The 25184-nt window shown below is 38.0% G+C and overlaps 2 protein-coding genes across 5 annotated transcripts in view; one reads left to right on the forward strand and one right to left on the reverse strand.

Annotated features, from left to right (window-relative positions):
* FAM185A (family with sequence similarity 185 member A) overlaps positions 1-17026 on the reverse strand; it is a 57711-nt gene extending 40685 nt beyond the window's left edge. For both annotated transcript variants that reach the window (XM_074379291.1, XM_003921130.4), the window contains exons 1-4: positions 16500-17026; positions 13968-14077; positions 7292-7384; positions 3856-3994 (exon numbers count right to left, since the gene is read on the reverse strand). In XM_074379291.1, coding sequence (XP_074235392.1) covers positions 3856-3994; positions 7292-7384; positions 13968-14077; positions 16500-16947 — 790 coding nt within the window. In that variant the 5' untranslated portion in view covers positions 16948-17026. The remainder of the gene's footprint in view (positions 1-3855; positions 3995-7291; positions 7385-13967; positions 14078-16499) is intronic.
* Positions 17027-17441: 415 nt separating this feature from the next.
* Positions 17442-25184, forward strand: part of CCDC146 (coiled-coil domain containing 146) — a 164044-nt gene continuing 156301 nt past the window's right edge. For 2 of the 3 annotated variants that reach the window (XM_074379293.1, XM_010344620.3), the window contains exon 1: positions 17461-17558. The gene's annotated coding sequence lies outside the window, so the exon portion shown is untranslated. Of the gene's footprint in view, positions 17559-25184 lie in introns of all 3 variants that reach the window. The other variant, XM_003921131.4, reaches the window with a different exon arrangement.

Raw genomic sequence — 25184 nt, forward strand, 5'->3', positions numbered from 1 at the left:
AGGTCAAGAGATCGAGACCATCCTGGTCAACAGATCGAGACCATCCTGGTCAACATGGTGAAACCCCGTCTCTACTAAAAATACAAAAAAATTAGCTGGGCATGGTGGCACGTGCCTGTAATCCCAGCTACTCAGGAGGCTGAGGCAGGAGAATTGCCTGAACCCAAGAGGCGGAGGTTGCGGTGAGCCGAGATCGCGCCATTGCACTCCAGCCTGGGTAACAAGAGCGAAACTCCATCTCAAAAAAAAAAAAAAAAAAAAAATCTACCAAAAAGAAAGTGACTGCATTGTAATTGTGTATAAATGGTTTTAACAACATCTATATGTTAGATTTTTTTCAGCTCTACCTGGAAAAAAAAATCAGTTTAAGCCTTGCGTAAGAAAAAAGAAGCTAAAGTAAATAAATGCTAAACAAGAATGCATATATTCTGTTTTTCTGTAAGTCAGATGTTTATAAATAGCAATATATTTTTCCATAAAAACAAGTTTTAAGATTCTCAAGCCAGTTCGTTTAAAAATAGCCAAAATATACACCTAATTTGTGTTATATAACCATCAGCATTTAGAACAAGGAACTCACTGAAATATATATCCAGAGTTCTAGGTTGGGAATATCTTTGGAGAAATAACTGCCACCAAAATTCCAGAAGCTAGAAAACTGGGACTTACTTTCACCAGCCATGACTCTAATCGTCTTACCTATCAGGATGTGAGACTAAAACACTGCCTCCTCTCCTGTACCCCTCCCATCCCAAACCCCAAACTACAAATTCCAAAAGCATGTTGATATAATTCCTTAGGACAAGGATGGAACTAGAGGTGACATGGGAGAGAAGACAAGAAACTTAGATGTGCCTCAAGGGTGATTTTTTAAAAGTCGAGTCACTGGGTGTGACTATAGAACAAAGAGGGGTTTCCTGTCTTATTTCTCTCTTGTATATACTGAAAAACCAAAGCAGAGCGAGGGTCAAAAACTAGGTGGAGAAAGCAAGGCTGAACATGGAAGCTTTTCTACAGTTACTTCTGTGAAAGTAACTGTAATTTGAAACTGGATTAAATTTTCCCTTCTCCTACTCCTTTCTGCTGTACTAGTATTACAAAAGAAGCTGAGAGAAACAGCTAAAATAGTTCACTGCATTGAGGCAAGTTGATAATGGACCACTGGAAATGAGGTGGGTCATAGCATCCCAGTGGGAATGGTAGTGACAGAAAATAAGAAAGTATATTTAATCCTTCTACTCTGCTCTGAGTTCTTTAACGATAAGTTTCATCTCTTGCCGAACTTTACACCTTTGGTGCCTGGAAATCTGGCACACAGTAAGTGGTCAATAGATATGTCAAATGAATGAATAAATATAACTATAGTGGATGCTGTATTCCTCATCCAGATCCCCCATTATAACTGAAGGGCTTATTTTCCTAGTTATTGGGAGTACTGCTGGCAGACAGCCCTCAGCTCTCAGCCCTCTTTGGGAATTGCCTCAGCTAAAATGAGCCACTTCGGCCCAAGATCATACTCCTTCCTGGGACAGCTTGTATCTAATGATTGGGGATATAAACGTCCAGCTCCTCTCAGTCCAGCTAGAGACAACTCTTAGAGACCATCCCAGCTTCAGAGCTCTCCATGTGGGTTACTGAAACTGTATCATAGTCCAACTTCTCCCATGTAAAACTGGCTTTCTTCCTTTACATGGCATTGCTCCCAAGAGGCCTCCCTAGTAAATGTGCTATGCTCAAATTTCCATCTCAGAGTGTCTGCCTTCAGGGAAATTCAATCTGAAACAATAGTCCAAAAGAGGACCTAGATTTAAAACAGCTAAGGAAAGGTATATGATTTTGTATTAAAAGTCAGTAAATATAAAAAGGCTTTATTAAGGCTAAGGAATTAACTCTTTCTTAGCAATGTATTTCCATTTTAGCTACTTTATGTAATCAACAGCACTAGCGTACTTTGAGGACTGCTTCAAAAAAGTCCACCTGTTTTACTACCATGTAGGCAATTAATGATAAACTGTACCAAATTCAATTTATCTAACTTAACATAATGCAAAGAAATGAAACATTATGAATTTAGCGTAAACATGGTATAAAGCACTGCAGAGAAGAGCTGCTTTTTCCCGTGGATGTTAATTCGCATCTGACTTGATAAGGAATTGTTTCTCCACTAAAAGCTACTAAATATATTAAGCACAGTACTTTTCATTATGATTAAGATAGTTAGAAATGCAATGCTTATATAAAAGTCGCTATTGAAATATGAAGAGTTACAAGTTACCAGATCTACTTAATGTACAACTGAATAAAAAATAAATAAATGAATAAGTAACAAAACCATTTGCTTCATCTGGATACAGCTCCATATGTACTTAATCTATTTTAGGTTCAAATAATACCTTAACCTTGTAAGAATGCTTGAGGTTTAACCATTAAATTGAGGCTCAAGAACTATTTCAAGCATATAAGTTGTGCACTCTCTCTCTCTCGCTCTCTCTCTCTCTCGCTCTCTCTGTTTCTTTCTAGAAAACTACATAGTATGGTTAGCACTAACCATGCTTTCTAATACCACTGAATAACTCTTGCTCACAGCTAAAATCTGAGGGTTTTGCCTATATTCAGGTTTTATCTGAATATAGGCCATATTCCAGGAAGTATAGATTTGGACTTTTTCCATATATAGTCCACTCACTTCACCTCTATAGTAAAGCTGAATATTGGTATATAGAGGTGAAGTGAGTGGACTATATATGGAAAAAGTCCAAATCTATACTTCCTGGAATATGGCCCAAAAGGCATTTAGCAGATGTTTATACACTGTACTTCTTGCTAGGATTAGTGATTATTAATTCTATCTGTATATATTTCAGAAAACACCTGGATTTGAATCATCTGCTCTATGGAAATTTAAGAAGCAGGCTGAGTGACACTGAACACCAGCATGCCCTTTGCCATATTACCTCATCATTATACTTTTCTAATTTTCTTTCAATAATACAAACATTAACTATGTAATATTTCTTGCAGAGACAGGATTTAGAAATCACAAGAGGATATTTAATCCAAGAAAATGGAAACAACAGGGTGCTGAGAAAAGGTGGTGTCAGTACAAACTCACAGAAAACATTTAAAACAAAATTAGTATCAGAGTTGCTATAATTACATTCCACCAAATGTTTCATTAATTTAACCCTCAGCTTTCTTAACATAAAAGCAATCACTCAGTACTCATCTTTACCTAACACTGCTTTTACTTCATCTCCTGGATATATTTTCTTGCTATTTGTTTCCTACTATGAGAAAACACAGGCTGGGTGCAGAATGGCTCATGCCTGTAATCCCAGCACTTTCGGATGCCAAGGCAGGTGGATCGCTTGAGCCCAGGAGTTTGAGACCAGGCTGGGCAACATGGCAAAGCCTCAGCTCCACTAAAAACACAAAAATTAGCCAGGCGTGGTGGCATACACCTGTAGTCCCAGCTTCTCAGGAGGCTGGGGTGGGAGAATCATCTGACCTTGAAAGGAGGAGGTTGCAGTGAGCCGAGATTGTGCCACTGCACTCTAGCCTGGGCAACAGAGCAAGACTCTGTGTCAAAAAAAAGAGAAAAAGAAAATGCATTAAAAATTAGAATTACTATTAGTTCCATATATAACAGCATAATCTTTAGTCTCTTGCCCAAATAAAATTAAATTAGCTTGAGTCATTTTATTTTTATGGTTTTTTAAAAAAGATGGTTAGTCTGCAATTAATTATTTAAAGGCCAGTTTCCTGATCCTTTTTCAACTACAGAGACTAGTTGAGATCTCTTCAAATTTATGCTATGTGTAAAGTCTGAGATGTATTATGCCTTTGTCAGCTTACCATGAACACTTCCTAATGTAATATCCCCAGCAGCAGAAGACAGAAATGATGATTCTGTATAAAGGTACTTGGCTTTCAGCAAACCATCTTCGGTAGATATAGTAACAGAACTTCCCTGCAGTTTATCTATGGTCACAGCCTAGTAAGAGAAAGACTAATCAGTTCATTGTAAAACAAAGACTGGTAAAAAGCCAAAATCCTACCTGTGGAATTAGTGAGTAACTACATAAAATGTTGCTACCTAGTACACAATCACTTTATTGACTCTGATTCCCTACCTCTAATTATAGGAGTGTGAGCAATAGTGCATTCTCTTCAGAATATGAAATAGATCTAACATATTCCCCCATTGACTTAGGTCTCATTTAATTTTTCTCAATAATGTTTTATATGTTCTATTAAAAATTCTTAATCTTTTGTTAGATTTATTCCTTTTATATATTTTTTAAGTGCTATTGTACAAGGTATCTTTTAAAATTTCATTTGATCCTAATTGACTTTGTAATTGATCTTAATCCAACAACTTCGCTAGACTCACTAATCCTAATAATTTATCTGTATTTTTAAAAACTCTATATGTGTAATTATACTGTCTACAAGTGACAGCTTCATTTCCTCCCTTCCAGTCCTTATATTGATAATTTTTCCCCTGTTTTTTCTTTATTTTCTTGCCTTAACCATCTGTATCAGGCCTCCAATTCAACAGTGAATAAGAGCTAGTAGAATCAATGGGACAGCAGGCATCCTTGTCTTATTGCTGCTCTCAAAAGAAAAGTTTACAGCGTGTCACCATTAAGCATGATGTTTGCTATAGATATTTTAAAAATAATTTTTAACAGATTAAGGACATTCCCTTCTATTTCAACTTTATTACTTTTGCTATTTAAATCGCGAATGGGTTTTTAATTTTAGCACATACTTTATTTTATTCTATTGACCTATCATGATTTTTGTCCGTTAGTATGTTAATGTAGTGAATATACTATTATTTCTAGAACTTTTCCACTTGACATCTAATAACACAGTAGCTTTCCACCAAACGAAATGGAAGGAATTTAAATTTACCTATTTAATGACAGAACAAAAAGTACATTTAAAAATCAATACCTTCGTGACAGAGGTATTGCTATAAATTTTCTTTTCTACACGAAAAGAAAAAATTTTCATTAATTTAGTTATGAATATATACATACACACACACACACACACACACACACACACACACACACACACACATATTATACATGGTTCTTACAAATAATGAAAACCCAAGTTTTAAGGAAGTACTGTGGCTTTGTAGCTCACATTGAGAGGAAAACTATGTCATTGACTCACCAAATAGTCAGATGAAATGGGTTTCTGTGTTCTCTGTTAAGTTAGAAAACTAAACTTGGGTACTGAAATTAACACAATTTTAAAAAACCAGGTATTACTGACCATTGACACTGACAGAAGAAAAAAAAGAAAGAAAAACAACATGTAGAATAATGATGCTTTTATTTATAGTGCTCATTTGATTCTAACAATCTTGTTAAGTAGACAAAGTAAGTATTACCGTCTTGTTTTCTGGCCAATGAAACTGAGTCTCAGGGAAGCTAACTGGTAGGTCTAGAACCGGTCAAGTTATCTTTCCTGTGATTCCTTTACCTTTATCATCATCATTGTGTTATTACATTAGACTTAGCTGTGTGCCAGACATTGTTTTAAGTGCTTTACCTGTATTAACTTATTTAATCCTCTTAAAAGAGGATTTTTTGAATTAGTTTTATTACTATTATCCCATTTTCCAAAAAAACTGAGACATACAGAGGTTAAGTACTTTGTCCAGTTATAGAGCTTAGTGAATGGTTGAGCTGGAATTCAAACACAGGTAGTTTGGCTCTCATATGTTCTGTGCTCTTAACTAATTCACTATGTTGTCTCTCAAATATCCAAATCACATTTCTATGAAAGTTGTGTATTAAAAGTTAATAGATTTCACAAGTATTTATTTTATATGTTTTATAAAAATTACAAACTTAGAAATATACATTAAAAATCAATACTATATGTAATAAAAATAGAAAAAAGAAACCCTAGACTGATTCTTTAGTACTTAACAAAGCTCAATCAATAAATAAAATTATATAATAGCAAGTAAAATACACGAATACTCAATAAACCATAAAAGTTGCAACAAATAACTGAGAGAAAACAGTGGCCAGAATATTTGAAGTAGCAAATGATTGAGATATTAAATTCTCTGATACTTATATTTCATTGTAAGTGTTGTAATATTCTAGTAACTTATATCATTTCAATAACATTAGCCATCATTTACTGAGTTTGAAGGGGCTGCAAACTTGTCTAACTTCCATCTTGCACCTCCAAGATTATAGCAATCTTAAGAAGTAAAACTAAATGCCATCTCAAAAAGCTGCTGCATAAGGTCACACAGTATCTTTCAACACTTTCCTAGTTTAATTTACAGAGTATTTTTAAATGTTTAGGATTAAACAACCAGCCTAAGAGAAAGGTGATGGAAGATTTAAAAAAACAGAAACAATTACTGTTATAATCTACCTTGTTTAATTATGCTAACAATAATCTACATACAAAATATGCTTGCAACTCATCCCCACCAATTATCTGAAAATAAAGCTGACTATGAAATTTTTTTTTTTTTTTTGAGATGGAGTTTCACTCTTTTTACCCAGGCTGGAGTGCAATGGCATGATGACTATGAAATTTAACAAATTTATAAGAAACAAAAAGGCTCTTGCAAATTGTGTAAGTGTAAAATAAAATGAAACTTTTTCCCAAAGATATAACAATATCAATCATGTTTTTAAATTACAACTTATAATTCCAAAATTATACCTTTGCTCTTAATACTACCCTAAATAACCAAAGGCTACAAAAAGAGTTGATTAAAAAATACAAACTATCTTCCTATAACAACTAAAATCCCAATAGCTACTTTCAAAAAAAGCTCTGAGAAAGCAGTAAAGCTAATGGTGCCACCTTGTGGAAAATACTGAAGAAAGTTGAATTTTGAAACATCCTTCAGTTTGCCTAAGGGTGAAGTAAAAAGGTCTTAGAAAATACTCAAACCTAACACAAGAAAAATCCAATCCAGTTACTGGTGATATTACTTAATGATCTATTTTAATCTATGATCATAAAAATAAAAATATTTTCAGAGCTAGAGTGAAATATTAAGCATTTTTTATTGATTCCAGACTAGGAACTACCTATTAAACCACAAACTAAAGCCTAAGTTGTATATTATTTAATCACTTCAATTTCAAATTTGAATTTATTTATGAACTAAAATGCATTAAAAAGGGAATGTTATACCACGAACTTTGTAGAACCTACCCACTTGGTAAGCCAAATGGAAGCAAAGTTGCAATTACTAAAAAAAAAAAAGAAAGAAAGAAAGTTTCAATCTTACACTTTTATCTGATGCCTGAATATCTATATTTCCATAAACTGTTCCCAGACAGATCACTTTGCCTCCTTTTGTTTGAACATGCAATTGTTGACTCTGAAAGACAAATTCAAAAAATACATATAGTGAAAAAGAGTAAGTTTGACTTACACTAGTGAAACATTTCAACATTTCTGTATTAATACTGACAAAGCAACAAAAGAATAAGGAATGAAACAGAAACTCACTGCTTCAAATAATGACAGCAACTAGAAAAAAATGTCAACTGCTGTTACAGGGATTAAATAAGCCACCTGGACTCAAAGGGCAAAAGAAGAGATACTTGGCTATTCTGGTAGCTTCACTGAAGAAGGACTTGGGAATCAAAAATCACTATGACCAGCTAACTAAATATTCACAATGATGAAGATGACAATAATAATCATTGTTACTATTTATCATTATTAATAACAATAACAGTTATCACTTATTTGGCATTTTCTTTGCACTAGACACCATGTTAGCTACATGAACTATCATTTAATCCTCATGACAAACCAGAGAGATAAGTATTACATTTTTCCCATTTTAGAGAGGAATAATACAATTTGGAAAGGTAAATCACTTTATCAGGGTGACATAGAAAAAAAAAAATCTAAAGTAACAATTAGATTCAAGCTCTGTATGATTCCAAAGCCCACATGCTTAAGGCTGGAGTGGTCAGCCCAATTAAACCTTCTAGCACAACCCAGAAACTGTAACTAAGTAAAAATGCCTCCAACCACAGAACAATAGTCACAAGCCAGTTAGCCTCTTCTGCAAGACAGAAAACAAAAAATTGTGTGTGTGTGTGTGTGTGTGTGTGCGCACGTGTGTGCGTGGCGTGCGTGTGTGTATGTGTGAGTGTGTGTCTTGATTTTGGACTTGGGAACTACAGTAAACACTATTACTGGCTCACAAAAATCCATTTTTTTTTTCCCAAGTAAAAGCAGTATAGCTTGACCTATGGCAAGACCACATTTTCCAACTTCCTTTACCTCTTAAGTTCTTACCAACAGAATGTAAGTGGAAATGCTATATGCCATTTCCAGGTTGGTGCTTTTAGAAGCACAACTCTGTGCTCTTCTCATTCCACCAAGTGGGACCAGAGTATAACAAGGCTCTAAAAGTTGGCAGAGCCAGAAGATGGAAGGAACCTAGCATCACTGAATGAAAAAAATCCACCCACACACCTCAACACAAGTAAGAAATAAACTCAAATTATATACAAGCCATTAGATGTTTGGTCTATTTTTTTAGAGTAGTTTATTTTTCCTTAATCATTATATATGTGTTTAGTTCTGTTACAATTATAAAGACATAATAGGTAAATAGCAGAAGCTGCAGAGGAAGAAAAATAACAGAGGAAACTCACCAATATCATGACCAACAACTGTAGAGAAATATCTAAAGAGCAGGGAGACAAAAAAATTCAAAACAATTATATGACTTCTAGTTGTTTTACTTAGGAGGAAAAATAGTAAAACCTTAGGCAAAATAGCCTGGGAGTGAATTTCAGAAAATTTAGTGAACAGTGCAAAATTACTCATTCTTAAAAACATCTGGGCTGGGGTGCAGTGGTTCACACCTGTAATACCAGAATTTTGAGAGGCCAAAGTAAGAGGATCACTTCAGGCCAGGAGTTCGAGACCAGCCCAGGCAATATAAAAAGACCCTGTCTCTAAAAAACAAATAAGAAAAAAAAAAAAAAGCCAGGCATGGTGGCACATGCCTGTATTTCCCAGCTATTGGGAGGACTGCTTGAGCCCAGAGTTTGAGGATGCAGTGAGCTAGTATCATGGTACTGCACTCTGGCCTGGGCAACACATCAAGACCCTGTCTTTAAAAAGAAAAAAAAAAAAAAGTATTATCGCATGGTTAACTATGTTATGCCCAGAGACATGAGTCTGAAGTCAAATTATATTTAATACACTCCTTATCAAATATTGTAGGGAGCCAGCCCTATATCACCTGTGGGTACCCCAAGTTTGGTGGCAACAAAGGAATGAAAGACAGATGAAGAGAAAAAGTGGGACCAGGGGGCCATCACTTCATTACTCTGGAGGTGATAGTGAAGGCCCCAAGCTCTGATCATCCACACTATTTATTGATTACAATTACTTTGATCTACAGGGTAGGGTGAAGTGATGGTGGGATGAATCAGTGAGCCGGAAGTGAATCAGTCAGCTGGAACTGGTATGTCATCCTAAGGACTGATAACAGTGGCGGTTTGGGAGTTTCACGAAACAAGAACACGTGATTATCTTTAGTTTATTATCTATGTACACCTGGTGGAACATAGACCTTACAAGGAGCCTACAAGTCTGGCTATGTCATAGTGCTATGAAGGGGTTTTACATCCTTGGGCACAATGTTTATGGTAACAGTACCTAGGTCACCCTACACTGGAACATGAAGAGGCCTCCCTCCTCAGAGGCCTCCTGCAGTTTGTTGTTCCTTGTTTATATGTTACTTATAACCAATTTATGTAGGCACTCTGTAAGTCCTTACTCCTCTGCTATTTTTCCCAACAAAATATGTGATTAAACCTTTGAAAAGATTATCCCCAAAACACTTAAAAAATTTTTTTTATTATTTTTATGTACAGAAAACTCAACAGTGTACATTTAACCCAGTTTAGTGGCAAGTTTTTTAGCCTTTGTCTTTTCAAGCTTGACAAGGTGAACCACAGACTTGTGATGCAGGTCATTGCCTCCCCAGTGATGATGGATCTCATCATATCTGTCATTGTAATTAGTCCTGATAGTTTCCACCAGCTTAGACAAAACTCCTTTGTCTTCCAAGTTAACCTGTGGGAAGGCAACAGTGATGCAGATCTTCTTGTGGACTAGACGTTCCAGTCTTGCCTTTCCTTTGATAATGCAGTAAGGGGCCCCCATTTTATGACACAGGGCAGGCAGGAAGACAAGCAGCTTGATGAGATCCATGTCATGCGCAGTCACCACCAGCTGAGCTTTCATGTTCTCCACCAAGGTGGTAATGGTGTTAACTCCTGCTTAAAGGACCTGTGGTCTTAGTAGGGACATCCCCTTTGCTGGTAGCTTTCTTCTTGGCCTGGGCCAACAGCCTCTGCTTCTACTCTTGCTTTGCCTCTGGTCTGTACTTGTGGGCCAGCTTAAGCAGCTGAGTAATTGTTTGGCAGTCCAGGGCCTGAGTGAGCTGGTTAATTGCAGGAGGCACTTTCAGCCACTTACAGGGGATAGTTCTCTGCCACTGCAACCTGATATAGCCGGGCCATTTCACAAAGCAGGTGAGATATCTTTGGGACTGGATATCCTGTCCAGTGCCAAAATGTTAGGCCTTTCCTCAAACAGGGGATTCACCACTTTCTTGGCCTCCTACTTCTTCATGACAGCAGGGGCTACAGCCACCTTCTTCCCCTTGGCTTTCTTTCCTTTCAGCATCTTGGGTGACAGGAGGAGCACACTTGTTTTAAATCAAGAACTCTTAACCAAGCTCACATGAACTCATAAAACTGTAAGCAAAATTTCATATACATGTGCATTTTTTTTCTTAAGAAGACAATTATTAGATTTTCTAAGAAGTTCTAAGGTTCAAAAATAATAAGAGCTACTGTTATAATTTAAGGCTCATTTAATTCCCCCAAAAATGTGAAGTTGATTATAGAATTTTTAAAAACATAAAATCAAATAGTTAAATGTTTAAATAAATCAAAAATTATTTAGAAAATAAATTATACTGCATTTAAAAAATCCAAATGTATGAAATTCAATTAGTTAAGGGTCTATTGCCTAAAAAATTCACTTATCTTATTCCCGAAGGATGCTGTACAAATGTGGTCTTATCATATGTTTTCTTTGGACAATAAAGATGGAAAGAGCATGAGCTTGGAAATCATAAAGATCTGAGGTCAAATCCCAGCTCAGTCTTTTTAGCTATGTGAACTCAAGTGAGTTCCTCAATCTCTTGGTGCCCTCTAGTTTCTTCCTTGATAAAATGGAGAAAATTCAAGGACTAAATGAAGGCTTAGCTAAGATTTGTGGTACATAATAAGGACTTATTAACAGTAGTTATTATTATTGCTATAAACATTTTATTACGTAGGGCCAGGCACAGTGGCTCATGCTTGTAATCCCAGCACTTTGGGAGGCCAAGGTGGGCGGATCACCTGAGGTCAGGAGTTCAAGACCAGCCTAGCCAACATGCTGAAATCCCATCTCTACAAAAATATAAAAATTAGCTGGGCATGATAGTGGGAGCCTGTAATCCCAGCTACTTGGGAAGCTGAAGTAGGAGAATCACTTGAACCTGGGAGGCGGAGGTTGCAGTGAGCTGAGATCGTGCCATTGCATTCCAGCCTGGGTGACAGAGCAAGACTCCATCTCAAAAAAAAAAAAAAAAAAAAAAAATTATTATGTAGATCAACTATGTTTTAAGTCCTTAAGTTAGTGGAAGATAAACATATTAACAGGTGATCACTAATTCAAGGTAATGATATTATACAATACTTAAAACTTAAACCAGATATTTTACCAAAGTGTTCTGATTTGTGAATTTAAGTTAGTTAAATCCCAAGACCTCAAGGATAATTCTCTTAACCCTTAGTATACCATTAGTATACACAGGCCTAATTTTAGTTCTTGAATTTCTTGTTTTGAGCTATTTCATTTGTAAGAACTGTTATTTCATGATTTCTGTTATTTCTTAGAGCTCTTTCAAGGAACAAACAGAAAATATACTTACTTTTAAAAAAAGTAGAATAAAACTCATTCTATCTTGTAATTATCATTATCAGTCCACTGGACGCTTATAAATCTAAAATACATTATGGGATAATAGTGTTCTTATTTTTTATATGTTTTATTACATATTACATAATATATCATCCTAGGAGTTATTTCATCATTATATTCATAAATTATTCCCAATTATGTTTAAAAAAAAATAAGAAAAAAACAGAAGAATGATCAACTTGTATAAAGCAATGGCTGTCGACTGGAGATAATTTTGTCCCCAGAAGACATTTGACAATGTCTGGAGATATTTTTCCTTGTCACAACTGAGGAGCATGCTATTGGCATCTAGAAGGTTGAGGCCAAAGATGGTGCTAAATATCCTATACTGCACAGGATAGGCTCCACAACAAAGAATTATCTAGCCAAAAAGGTTTATAGTGCCAAGGCTAAAAAACCGTTTTTAACTTTAAGCCCACAATGGCAAAGAAAAAGAAAATCAACAGAGAAAGATCTTTCAGAACAATCAGATTAATCCAAACATAAATGCAGAGACAGACAGCAGTATACTAGATTCTACTTTTGATTGTGAAATTGGAAATCTCAAACTCTTGGGTCTTCAAAGGTCAACAGTCTAGATCAGTTTTCTGAAACTTAAGTATCAATGACTGAACAAAATATTTCTAAGGACAAAAAGGAATTATGATATCCTCACTCAGTCATTCAACATCAAGGCCTTATTGCACAATCTTTTACAAGAATCTGAACCAACTCATTTTGCTAAAAGGATGTGTGATGGTAATGTTAATCTTTTATGATAATTGTGCTACTAAATTTATTTGAAATGATTCATATACAGACAGATGCTAATGGCATATATGCAAATAAAGGTGGATGAAAGAAAAAAATGTAAAAAAATGCATCAAATTATTTTAACTAGTGTTTGGAAATCTAAAAATGAAAATATTATGAAGCAAAGATGACTGACTTCAACAAAACTTCATGCTTTCAAAGTTTACAAAAGTATCAAGTTTTGACTATGCAAATATAAGAAGCAATAAGAGTAGTGATAAGCTAGAACCTATCAGAGAGGATTTCAAACTATTTATAGCTGACACCAGTCTAATCTTTAAAAAATTAAATATAGGTCAGGCATGGTAGCTCACACCTGTAATCCCAGCACTTTGGGAGGCCAAGGCAGGAGGATAGCTTGAGCCCATAAGTTCAAGACCAGCCTGGGCAATACAGTGAGACCCTGTCTCTACAAAAAAAATTTTTTAAAAATTAGGCAGGCATAGTGGTGCACACCTGTGGTCTCAAGCTACCTGGGAGGCTGAGGTGGGAGGATCCCTTGAGCCTAGCAGGTTGAGACTACAGTGAGCCAAGATCACATACTGCATTCTAGCCTGGCTGACAGAGTGAGACCCTGTCTCAAAAAAATAAATAAATAATTAATTAATTATAAAAATGTTAATTACAAAACAAGATGAATCATGTTACTTTGCACAGATAACTACTTAGTCCTTAAATAATGCGCTAACTGGTACATTAAAAATGTGATGAAAGTAATCTAATATTTAAGCACATTTATAATGCATAAAGATTCTTCCTTACTCTTTAATAAAATGGAAGAAAATCATTCATGAAAACTAAAATTTATTTAGTAAAATTTCAGAATACTAGGAAAATACTGTTCATTTCACTGTACACTTTGAAATGAAATCAAAAAGAAATTTGAGGCAAAATCCTCAAAACTGCTACAACCTCCGTACTCTACTAGAACTGATTTCAAGGCAAAATGTTTGCCAAGGACTTTCTGAGAGATGAATAAATGACCATGTTCTGAGAAATACAAGAATCTCTTCAGTTTGATAGCATAATTCGTAGTGTAAGGGTTTTTTTTTTTTTTTTAAATAGTGAAATAAAATTAGAAACATGCTATATACCTTAACAGACTGCAGGACGCTGGTCCCCTGCTCAGTTTCAATTTTACAATTATCACACTCGATACTTTGAACTTTTACACAGCCAGACCCAGATGACTTGATATCCAAACCTAGAAGTAAAAAAAGGAAAAAAAAAACCGTTAGTACTGCAGTTTATAAGCTCAAAACCATTTTAGAACCCCTAGAAATCAGGTCCTCAGTTATGTCCATAACATTACTGAATCCTGGAAAGGGCATACTCTAAAGGTAAGGAGTCTTCTACCATGGCAACAGGACCAAATACAATAGCCTTTCTGACAGTTTTTAGAAACAGGGCAGTTATTTCTACTGGCCTAAATCATCTAAAGAGAAATAAGAGACTGCAATTCTAGTAAGTTCTCATGTGAAAGATTGTAGAAGCCTCTTCCCCAGTATGAATGATTATGACTTAGGTTTTCAAATCCTATATCTAACCTTTCATACCTAAAAAATGAAAATACTACCATGCAGCTATATCACAAGGTATTTGAAGTAATTTTTAAAAATGGGAACAACTGGCCGGGCGCGGTGGCTCATGCCTGTAATCCCAGCACTTTGGGAGGCCGAGGCGGGTGGATCACGAGGTCAACAGATCATCAAAGACCATCCTGGTCAACATAGTGAAACCCTGTCTCTACTAAAAATACAAAAAATTAGCTGGGCATGGTGGCGCGTGCCTGTAATCCCAGCTACTCAGGAGGCTGAGGCAGGAGAATTGCCTGAACCCAGGAGGCGGAGGTTGCGGTGAGCCAAGATCGCGCCATTGCACTCCAGCCTGGGTGACAAGAGTGAAACTCCATCTCAAGAAAAAAAAAAAATGGGAACAACTTTGAAAAACATAATATATACTATTAAAACCACAAGATTAGGCCATATATACTATTAAAACCACAAGATTACACCATGCCTGTAACCCCAGCACTTGGGGAGGCCAAGGAAGGAGGTTTGCTTGAAGCCCAGGGGTTCCAGACCAGCCTGGGCAATGTGGCAAAATTCCATTTCTATAAAAGTAAAAACATTTGCCATGCATGGTAGCATGCACCTGTAGTCCCAGGTACTCAGGAGGCGGAGGCGGGAAGATTGCTTAAAACCATGAAGTCAAGATTGCAGTGGGCCATGTTTACGCCACTGTACACCAGCATGTGTGACAGAGTAAGACCCAGTCTCAAAACAAACAAAAAAAACCCCACAAGATCATGGACAAAAGACAGTGGTATATGAAGAAAGTTTGGAAAATAAGGAATCACAAATGCCATCCTTGGCTGTTTATTTAAGATGTAACTGCAGGCATCTCTGTATACAAATTTAAAAAATTAAAAACACTGATATTTAATTTGGAATTCACATAAATATTGATGATTTGTCTTACACTAAACAAGACCCACCCACCCGACCCCACCATGCCTGAACCACAGATAGTACCACATCCTATATATTCTGTATTTTTCTTATATATATATCAGTTATTCAGTGATCAAGTTTAATTTATAAACTAGGCATAGTAAGAGATTAACAACAATAATAGAGCAATTATAACAATATACTCTAATAAAAGTTATGTGAATATGATCTGTCAAAATATCTTAATATTTTCCTCTGACAGTTAAGGTAGGTAACAAATCGAGAAAGCCAAACGGTGCCTAAGGGAGGACTACTGCATCTACTTTTTGGTGCAACTGTAAGCATTATAAAAGATGATCTTTAAAATGCTAAATGTTATTGTTATCATCATCATTATCATCTTCATCATCATCATCATCATCATCATCATCAATGCCTTCCCTCAGTCCCAGGAAGAATGAATCATCATCATCATCATCAATATCTTCCTTCAGTCCCAGGAAGAGTGACAGTCTGAGGAGCCCTTCCTAGAAAAGTGTGTGTACACAGTGCCTTGCCATTTAGGAAATAACGTAGAACCCAAAAACCTAGGAAACGTATCTTGTAGCATTACTATTGAAGTTTCCCAGGCAGGCTTACCACATGATTTTCTTCAAAGCTTGCTACTCATGGAAAACTTAGGCCAAAAGGAATGGAAACATAACAGTAAAAAGCTAGGCGTCTGTCTAAAACCAAATACTCAAACCAGGTGATACATGGAACATCTTATTGACAGTGCTGTTTTGGGACAGACTCCCAGGCTGTGAGCTAGAGGAAATGTAGATGGACTGCCATACCACTGAATAGATTGTCAAGAAACCTCAACCTTGAAAAATGAGCCACTTTGTTAATGACAACGGGATAAAGGAGAACACAGGCGGCTCCACAAATGTAATTTGACCTGGATTATACCAAATCATGTGTCCATTCGATGGATAAAATTTCTAAAATTGGGAACCTAATTTTTAAATACTGCTCAGATAAGAATAGAACAGAGGAAAAGGTGCACTTCCGAAAGGGCCAACTGTAAATTAGGTTTAGAAAGCCGGGATCAATTAAAAGTGCACGTCGACCAAATTTAGTTAAGTTCACTGTGCGTGCCCTGGGACCCAAACCCGTTTTCACTTTACTTGCCAAACTTCAGGGGCGCGTTCACCTCCACGGACGTCTGGGGGTCGATACTATCAGACACGATGGCCATCTCCTCCAGAGTCTCGTCGTACTTCACCAGCAGGTTATCCAGGACCCGCCGCGCACCGTCCTCCAGGCCGCACACCGCGACCAGCACGCGGTCGCCATCCGGGTAGGTGAGGGGGTCCAGGGGCCTCACGGCCAGGTGGCACGGAAGCCGCGCCCGCAGCCGACCAAATGGGCTCACCTGCAGCGTCCACTCCTTCAGAGTCCGGCGCGGCAGGCCAGGCGGAGGGACCTCAGCCTCCGATCCTGGCCAGTGCTCGCCCCCACCTGAGACGTACGGCCTGGCTTGGCAAGCCCGGCAAGCCCAGCGCCCAGCGCCAGCCCACAGTCGGAGCTGACGGAGACTGAGGCAGCCAAGCTCCCAGCCTGAGCAGGAGGCGAGCATGGCGCGCCCCTCTCGCCCGTCCTCAGAACACTTCAACCACAGGGAGGGTCACTTGCCACGGCCAATCGACTTGGCCGCTGTGATGTCTCCAGTGAAACAGAAGACGTCTGTCAGGGTTTAATGAAGCAAGCACTAGCTCGCTTGCTGGAGGCGATTTAAAGATCCGCCGCTCAATCTTCAGGGCCAAGTTGGAATTTGAAAGCTCTACACTCTGACCTGGACTTCTTGCCTACCCCCGCCCCTTTCGCTAAGGTCGACGGGATAAGTAGTTCTAAAGGTTGAAAAGTCGCAGAGCTCTGGCGTCTTAGAAACCACATATCCCAGGAGGCAATGCGCAGAACAGACAGGGTAAGAAAGCAGGTGTTAGACTCGCTGGAAAGGCGCGCACCGTTTGTCTCAAGACCATTGGCCATTGGAGGGGCGGTTCTTGGGAGTTCAACTGGCCAATGGAAGGCGCGGAAAGGACAACGTGAGTAAAGTTGCGTGGTCACCTTGGATACCAAGGACGCGATTTCTTGTTTGGAGAGGTGGAGCTTTGGAGTGAGACCCAGGAGACCAAATCCCAAAGAGGAAAATAGAAGCCTAAATAAGGATCAGGACCAAGGGAAGGGGTAAGAAACTGCGCTTCTAAAGATGACAACTAGGTGCAAACTGGAGTAACCTATGTGGATGTCAAGACGCACGCTTCACTAACCTAGTGGGGGCGTCCCCAGGGGATGAAGACTGCCTTGGCAATACAGTAAAGAGCCAGATTGGTGCTTTTGGACGGAATTGCCTCATTGGAGGTGTACTCCCTCCTATATTCCAAATACAGGAATAGAGTCTTGGCTCCTTCCTGACCCTAAGTGACCTTACTTTGAGTTTTAATTGCTCACTTTAAAATTGAAGATAATAATACCTTCCTTGCCATGCCTCAAAAAGGGTTTTTGTGAGGATCAAGTAAGAAAATGGATGGGAACATGGTGCACAGTCTACAAAATTACCACGTAAAGTACTGTATTTTTATTTCAACGTTCTTAACATTGATTCTGAGTTACCAAGAAAATTATGAGAGATTAGAACTTGTTTTGAGAATAGCGTTGATCTCTTTAACTACAAATGATCCTCAGTTTTGTTGTAGAGTCTTAAAAAAAAGAGACGCACATAAAAGAGAGTCACCGTGGTGCGGTGGAAAGAGCAGAGACAAGGGTCAGATTATTTTCCTGGTTCCACCACTGCTTTATCTGTGTCATCTATTTAGTTTAAAATGAAGAAAGATGATTCTAAATGACTCTGTAAGGAGAGAGAGAGAGAGAGAGAGTGTGTGTGTGTGTGTGGGGGGGGGGTGTGTGTGCGTGTATGTGTTTACCTTTTGTGATTCTATGACCAGTAAAATAATGGGAACAAAACGATTTATTTTCTTCTTTCCTGCCTGGTTTCTCTCTCCCCTGTGTGTGCCTGCTTCCTCCTAAAAATTATTCCCTAAATTATTTAGCCAAGAAACCTGCAAGACTGATCTTTCTAAAATGCAAGTCCCTTAAAAAATTGAACCCCCTACAATGAACAGAATTCCTGGGGCTAGTGTGATAGATAGACTGGGTTAAAGTCCTCATGGGTTCAACTCTTAGGTTCTCTGCTAGCCACTACTTTTTTAAAAATTCAGTGTTTTCTTAACTTATCATTGCTTCTTTTCTGTCCTTTTAGTCCTTCCTCCCTCCTTATTCTTCCTTCAGTGAAGACTCACTCATTATAGGTGCTAGCTCAGGTTCAGCAAGGGCCCACTGAATTAGTTCTATCCTTGCCTTTGGATTTCATTAGTCATAATTATTCAGAATAATCTTCAAACTTTTTTTGATGAAAACTGACAGATGTGACTTTGAAAAGAAATTTGGGAAAAGCACTGGCTTAAAGAAGTTGAAACTGTATTCAAATTTTCTGTAGAAGTCTAGACATTTTTAGATTAAATGTTAATTCTTTTTTTTTTTTTTTTTTTTTTTTTTGAGACGGAGTTTCGCTCTTGTTACCTAGGCTGGAGTGCAATGGCGCGATCTCCGCTCACCGCAACCTCCGCCTCCTGGGCTCAGGCAATTCTCCTGCCTCAGCCTCCTGAGTAGCTGGGATTACAGGCACGCGCCACCACGCCCAGCTAGTTTTTTGTATTTTTAGTAGAGACGGGGTTTCACCATGTTGACCAGGATGGTCTCGATCTCTCAACCTCGTGATCCACCCGCCTCGGCCTCCCAAAGTGCTGGGATTACAGGCTTGAGCCACCGCGCCCGGCCCTAGATTAAATGTTAATTCTTAATAGATAATTCTGTTTTTATGTAATTTTTCCTTTTCTGAGACAAACTAAGTTAATGGAATTGACAACTGAGCTATAATTTTCTATGCTGCATAATCATTATTTTACTATTTCAAATAAAAACCACATAGAATTGACCAAAAATTTGCTTTTCTGATCATATGAGGTTAAAAATTGAGAACATTTAATATTAAGATTGATATAAAATATTTAAAATTATAGACCCTTAAAATAGTCTGAATATCAAATCTGTCATGAATTTGATATTCAAACAGTGATGAATAAAAGTTGTATCTTCCATCTACATGACTTTATAGTTGTCAAACCATGTTCACATGCATCATCTTACTGTATCCTCACTAATTAGGAGGGAAATTATTCTCCTCACACTACAGATGAGAAAACAGATTCAGAAACATTAAGATTAAGCAATTAGAAGATCTGGTCCTTTTACCACTCTACCAAAAGGTCCTTCTATTTTCCTGACACCTTTGAAGAAAAAATGAAAGTATTCACCTCATAAGCAGAAAATTATATACAACTTTTTCTCCATATTTAGAGTTTGTTTCTAAGTTATTTTCACATCTTCAGTTATAAAAAGCCATTTCTGTGGTCATGAATATATACTTCTGATAACAGTGTTAAGTTAGGATAAAATTTTTAGAGTTCAATGCAGCAATAAGCATGAAAAGCTTTTTCCATGACTCAGAAATTGTACTTACAGGTACGTAAGCATAAAGTTAGGGATGCTCAAGTAATTTTGTTTTATAGAGTTACTTGTAACAGAAAATAATTGCATCGATTTAAGTGCTCCCTGGTGGGGTGTGGTGGCTTATGCCTGTAATTTCAGCACTGTGGGAGGCCGAGACAGGTGGATCATCTGAGATCAGGAGTTCGAGATCAGCCTGGACAACATGGTGAAACACCATCTCTACTAAAAATACAAAAATTAGCTGGCTGTGGTGGTGGGCACCTGTAATCCCAGCTACTCAGGAGGTTGAGACAGGAGAATTGCTTGAACTCAGCAGGCGGAGGTTGCAGTGAGCCAAGATCGTGCCATTGCACTCCAGCCTGGGCAACAAGAGTAAAACTCTGTCTCAAAATAAATGTTTTTAAATGCTCCCAAATAGGAGAGTATTACATAAATTAGTATATATCTGAAATATTATGCAACAATTTAAACATTATATTTTGATATGGGAAATATTCCATATATAAAGTGAAAAGAGTAGATATAAAATTACATATACAGTATGATCCCAATTGTGTAATAATAATAATAAATTTAAATAAAAATTATGCTTCATGGAAACAATTCCAGAGGGGTATATACCACTTGATAACAGTGGTTATCTTTTAAGCAGTGATACGATGAGTGGTTACTGTAATTTTTGTGTGTTATCAATAGTGAAAATATATTATATTTATAATAAGAATTTTAAAGCATTTCTGAGCATATATTGTTTCCTAAAACTGACTCAAATAATCAAATGTGCAGAGGAGTTCTTACCATCTAGATGTAAATGTCAATGAATATTTTATTTAATGATTTATGTTCAATAAATGGGCAGCAGAGGGCATGAGAGAGTTTTCAGAAAAGGTAAACAAAACAAAGAATTCAGCAATTTAGCTTAAGAGAAAAGCCATAAGAATTTCTTAACTTCCTGAATTATAAACTATTTAAAAATTGATATATCTTATGACTTTTATTCTTATGAAATATTAATAAAAGCAACAATTTTAACTAATAACTATCAAAACTGAGAAGTATTTAATGACTATATGTGGGTCCTAATTCTGTTTGAAATCTCCGTGTGAAACTGTAAATAGACACGGTTTTATTTCCTACTTTCTAATCTGTGTGACTTGTTTTTCTTTTATAGTGTTATTACACTTGCTAAGACTGCCACTGCAATATTGACTTGGAGTGGCAAAAGCAGAAATCCTTGACTTATTTCCTACTTATGAGGGAAAACATGGAGTGTTTCAACAACAATTAGGAAGTTAGCTGTAGATTTTTAAAAGATACCTTTTAGCAAGTTAAGGAAGTTTAATTTCTAATTTGCTTAGAATTTTTATTATGAGTGAATGTTGCATTTTGTCAAATGCTTTTGCTGTATCTGTGAAGATGATCATACGGTTTTTCTTCCAATTTATTGATGTGGTGTATTACAATGATTGTTTTTCAAGTGTTGAACCACCTTTCATTCCCTCGATAAAATACATTTAGTCATGATCATGTTATTGTCAGTGAGCTTTGGGGTGTCCATTTCCTGCCCAGAAACCTCTGTGGCCACAACACCTTTGCCCAGATTCTTGTCCTGAATCCATGAAGAATGAGGTATGCACACAAGTGAAGAGTGAACAAGATGTAGATGAGCTTTACTGAGTGTTAAGAGGAGACCCACAGTGGGTACATCCTCTCTGTAGGAAGATCATCTCTCCAGAGTTGAGTTCTCAGAAGAGAGGAGGCCCTGGAGAGGGTGGCTTCTCTCTGCTGGCAGGTTGTCTCCGAAGCTCTCAGCAGAGAAGGTAGCTCCTCTCTGCAGCTGGTCCTTATGTAGAGTCTCTCTACCCTCTTTGTCCTCTGGCCATCCTCTGCCCTGCTCTGGCTGAGCCCAGGGCTTTTATGGACCTCAGAGGGTAGGAAGTGCATGGTGATGGGTCCATGTGTGCCTATGGGCTACTTACTATAAGTGGCACCATGCGTCCCCACACTGCTCTGCAGCACTGGTGGCTCGCCCCCAGCCCTCACGCCCTCGCTGGACTGAAGGTAGGGCCTTATTGGGGACCTGCTCCCTTTTGCCCAAGGATCTATTTGTCTCTGGCTGCCCTTCGTGGCCCCAGAACTTGACCCCAATCCCACTCTGTGATCTGAGCCAGCTCCAGGAAAGGAAAGAGGCCAGACAGCCAGAGCAAATACCTCAACCCTGCAGGATGGGCGGAGCAGGGGGGAGAGCCTTCCTAGGCCTCAGAGGGTGCAGGCTACAGAGATGCCTGGGTCCTGTAGCTGAGAGGGCAGTGGCAGCTGCACCCAGGGAGCTCCCACAGGCCAACTCAGAAGGGGTGGGACTCCCATTTGTCGCCAGCTCCTGCATGCTCCATGTAGTGGGAGGCCCAGGTCTGCCGATGCTGTTCAGGTGGCTGCAGCAGCAGCCAGGAGGGCACATCCTACCTGCTCCCAGCCCCCCATCAAGTGCACAGAGAGGCTCAGATCCTCAGCTGTAGTTTGGGCTGCTGTAGACCTGCCCAGGAAGGCGAGACTCCTGCCTGCCTCATGGAGTGGGAGACCTGCATTTGCAGTCCCAGCCTTGCCTCCTCACTGCAGCCAGCATGATGGCAGCAGCCACTGCCATCGTTATCTTTTCTATAAATTGCTAGATTCAACTTGCTAAATTTTTGAGGATTTTTACATTTTATTTTCATGGAGGATATTGGTCCAAAGTATTCTTTTATGTCTTTTTCTGGTTTTGGTATTAGGGTAATATTAGAAGGGCAAATATTTCCTCTTTTATTTTATGGAAGATTGTTAGAGAGTTGTTGACGTGGTTTAGTTTTATTTATCCTGCTCAGAAGTCAATATGCTTTCTTTGTCTAAAATCTCCAATTTATAAATATTCAGCCTTTCCTCGTTCCTTCCATCCTTTACTTTTAGAGCGTTCATTTACACATATTTTGATTTCTCATTCTGTCATCCATATCTCTTAACTGTGTTTACATGATTTATGCCTTTTCATTTTTTTGTATTTCATTCTGGATGATTTCCTCAAATCTATGTTCTAATTCATTAATTCCTTCCTAATCTTTGCTAATCCAGTGTTTAATATCTGCACTTTTTCATCCCAATTGCTATATTATCATTTTAAGAATATTTATTTGGTTCTTTCACAAATCTGTTTTCTTATTTAAAATTGCACTGTTTGTTTTACTGTAGTTTCTTTACCTTTCCTTGCCTCTTAAATTATTTTAAACATACTTAAGCAAAATCATTCTAGTCTGTTGTGTTTTGAAGTTGCTGTTTGTCTTTTGCTACATAAACAAACTCTGTCTCATGGTGGTTTATTTTCTTTCATGGCTTACAAATTTTTATTTATAGTTCATCTTCAGTGAGAGTTCTCTTTTCCAAAAATTCTTTACATTCTAGAGCAGTTGCCCCCAAACTACGGCCGGCCCGCGGGCCGCATGCGGCCCCCTGAGGCCATTTATCCAGCCCTCCGCGGCACTTCAGGAAGGGGCACCTCTTTCGTTGGTGGTCAGCGAGAGGAGCACAGTATGTGGCGGCCCTCCAACGATCTGAGGCACAGTGAACTGGCCCCCTGTGTAAAAAGTTTGGGGACACCTGTTCTAGAGTATAATAAAATTGTTCCCTCTAGAATAATTTTGCATTTGCTTCAGTCAGAATCCAACCAATTTCCATGGTCATGGGCCAGGTTTTTTATATTTATTTTCTTTTGGTTTTGCTTCATGTCCTTCTGTACAAAGTAGTTCATTCATACAAAAGAATAAAGTATGAATAAAGTCTAAGGAATAATAGTAAAAAGAACATCTTTATGCCTAATACCCAGCTTAAGAAGTAAGACCGTACCAGTAAGTTTGAGTTCCCCTTTTTCTTTTTTCCTCCTTTATCTTCTGGCTTTCACCTAAAAGCAGGCTGAATTGAGAACTGTGTAGAAGAAAAGGGGCCCCTGCCACACAGAAAGTGTAGGGAAATCGCAATTTTTTTCTTTTCTTTTTGCTCTGCTGGCCCTGCCCCAAGGGCAGCTCCAAACATAGATTTGCACTGCCACTGCCAGGCTGTGAGGATTCCTAAGAATAAAAGAGAACACTGTCTCTCTGAATAGAGGAACTGGAAAGACAGTGTGTGGGGAATCCTCATACACTTTCTCACATTTTCTTGTTAGTTTACCTCAAGGGCATCCCCAACTACTTGGGACTGAATGGCAGCATAAAGCAAAATCTCTAAGACACCCTGATCCTTCTGGCCATAACAAAGGGAGCCCACAAAAGCTGTAAAGTGTAGGAGAAATCTCATGTAGGAGAGAACTGGAGAAGGTGATCCTAATTCTGTGTTTGAGACTGCGTAAGTAACAGGGTCAGCCCTTCTCCTGCATAAACATGGAGTGCAGTCGGCCCCTCTTATCTTTGGCTTTGCTTTCTAAGGTTTCAGTTTCCCATGATCAACTGCAGTCTGAAAATATTAAATGGAAAATTCTGGAAATAACTCATAAATTTTAAATTGTGCACAGTTCTGAGAAGCAGGATGAAATCTTGCACTTCCTCACTCCATCCTTTGTGTAGCATATGCTACACTGTCTACCCTACCTGCCCAACTGTCATTTAGTAGCTTAGCTGTTTTGGTGATCAGATCTGCTGTTGTGATATCTCAGTGCTCTTATTCAGGAAATCCTTATTTTACTTAATAATGGCTCCAAAGCAAAACAATAGTAATGCTGGCAATGAGGACATACCAAAGAGAAGCCGTAAAGTATTTCCTGTAAGTGAAAAGTTAAAAATTCTCAGTTTAATAAGGAAAGAAAAAAGCCATATGCTGAGATTGCCACGATTGAAGGTTAGAATTAATTTTCCGTCCATGAAATTGTGAAGAATGAAAAATAAAGTCTTGTATAGGTTATATAGAATTCGGTACTAATCCTGGTTTCAGTCATCCACTGGGGATCTTGGAACATATCCTCCATGGATAAGGAGAGACTTCTGTAATCTCTACTGATCTGTCTTCAGGTTCTCCAATTCTTCTCCTTGCCCAAAACTACCATTGAACCCCCACCAGTGAAATTTTCAATTATAATTTTCTACTAGGAATTTCAATTTGGTTTCTTAAAAATTTCTACTCATTGATATTCTCTGATGAATTATCTTCATACTCCTCTTTAATTCTTTAAACATGGTTTCCTTTCATTCTTCAAACATATTTATAATATCTGCTTTTAAGTCACTG

The sequence above is a fragment of the Saimiri boliviensis genome, chromosome 10, assembly GCF_048565385.1.
Source record: "Saimiri boliviensis isolate mSaiBol1 chromosome 10, mSaiBol1.pri, whole genome shotgun sequence".
NCBI classification, from domain to species: domain Eukaryota; kingdom Metazoa; phylum Chordata; class Mammalia; order Primates; family Cebidae; genus Saimiri; species Saimiri boliviensis.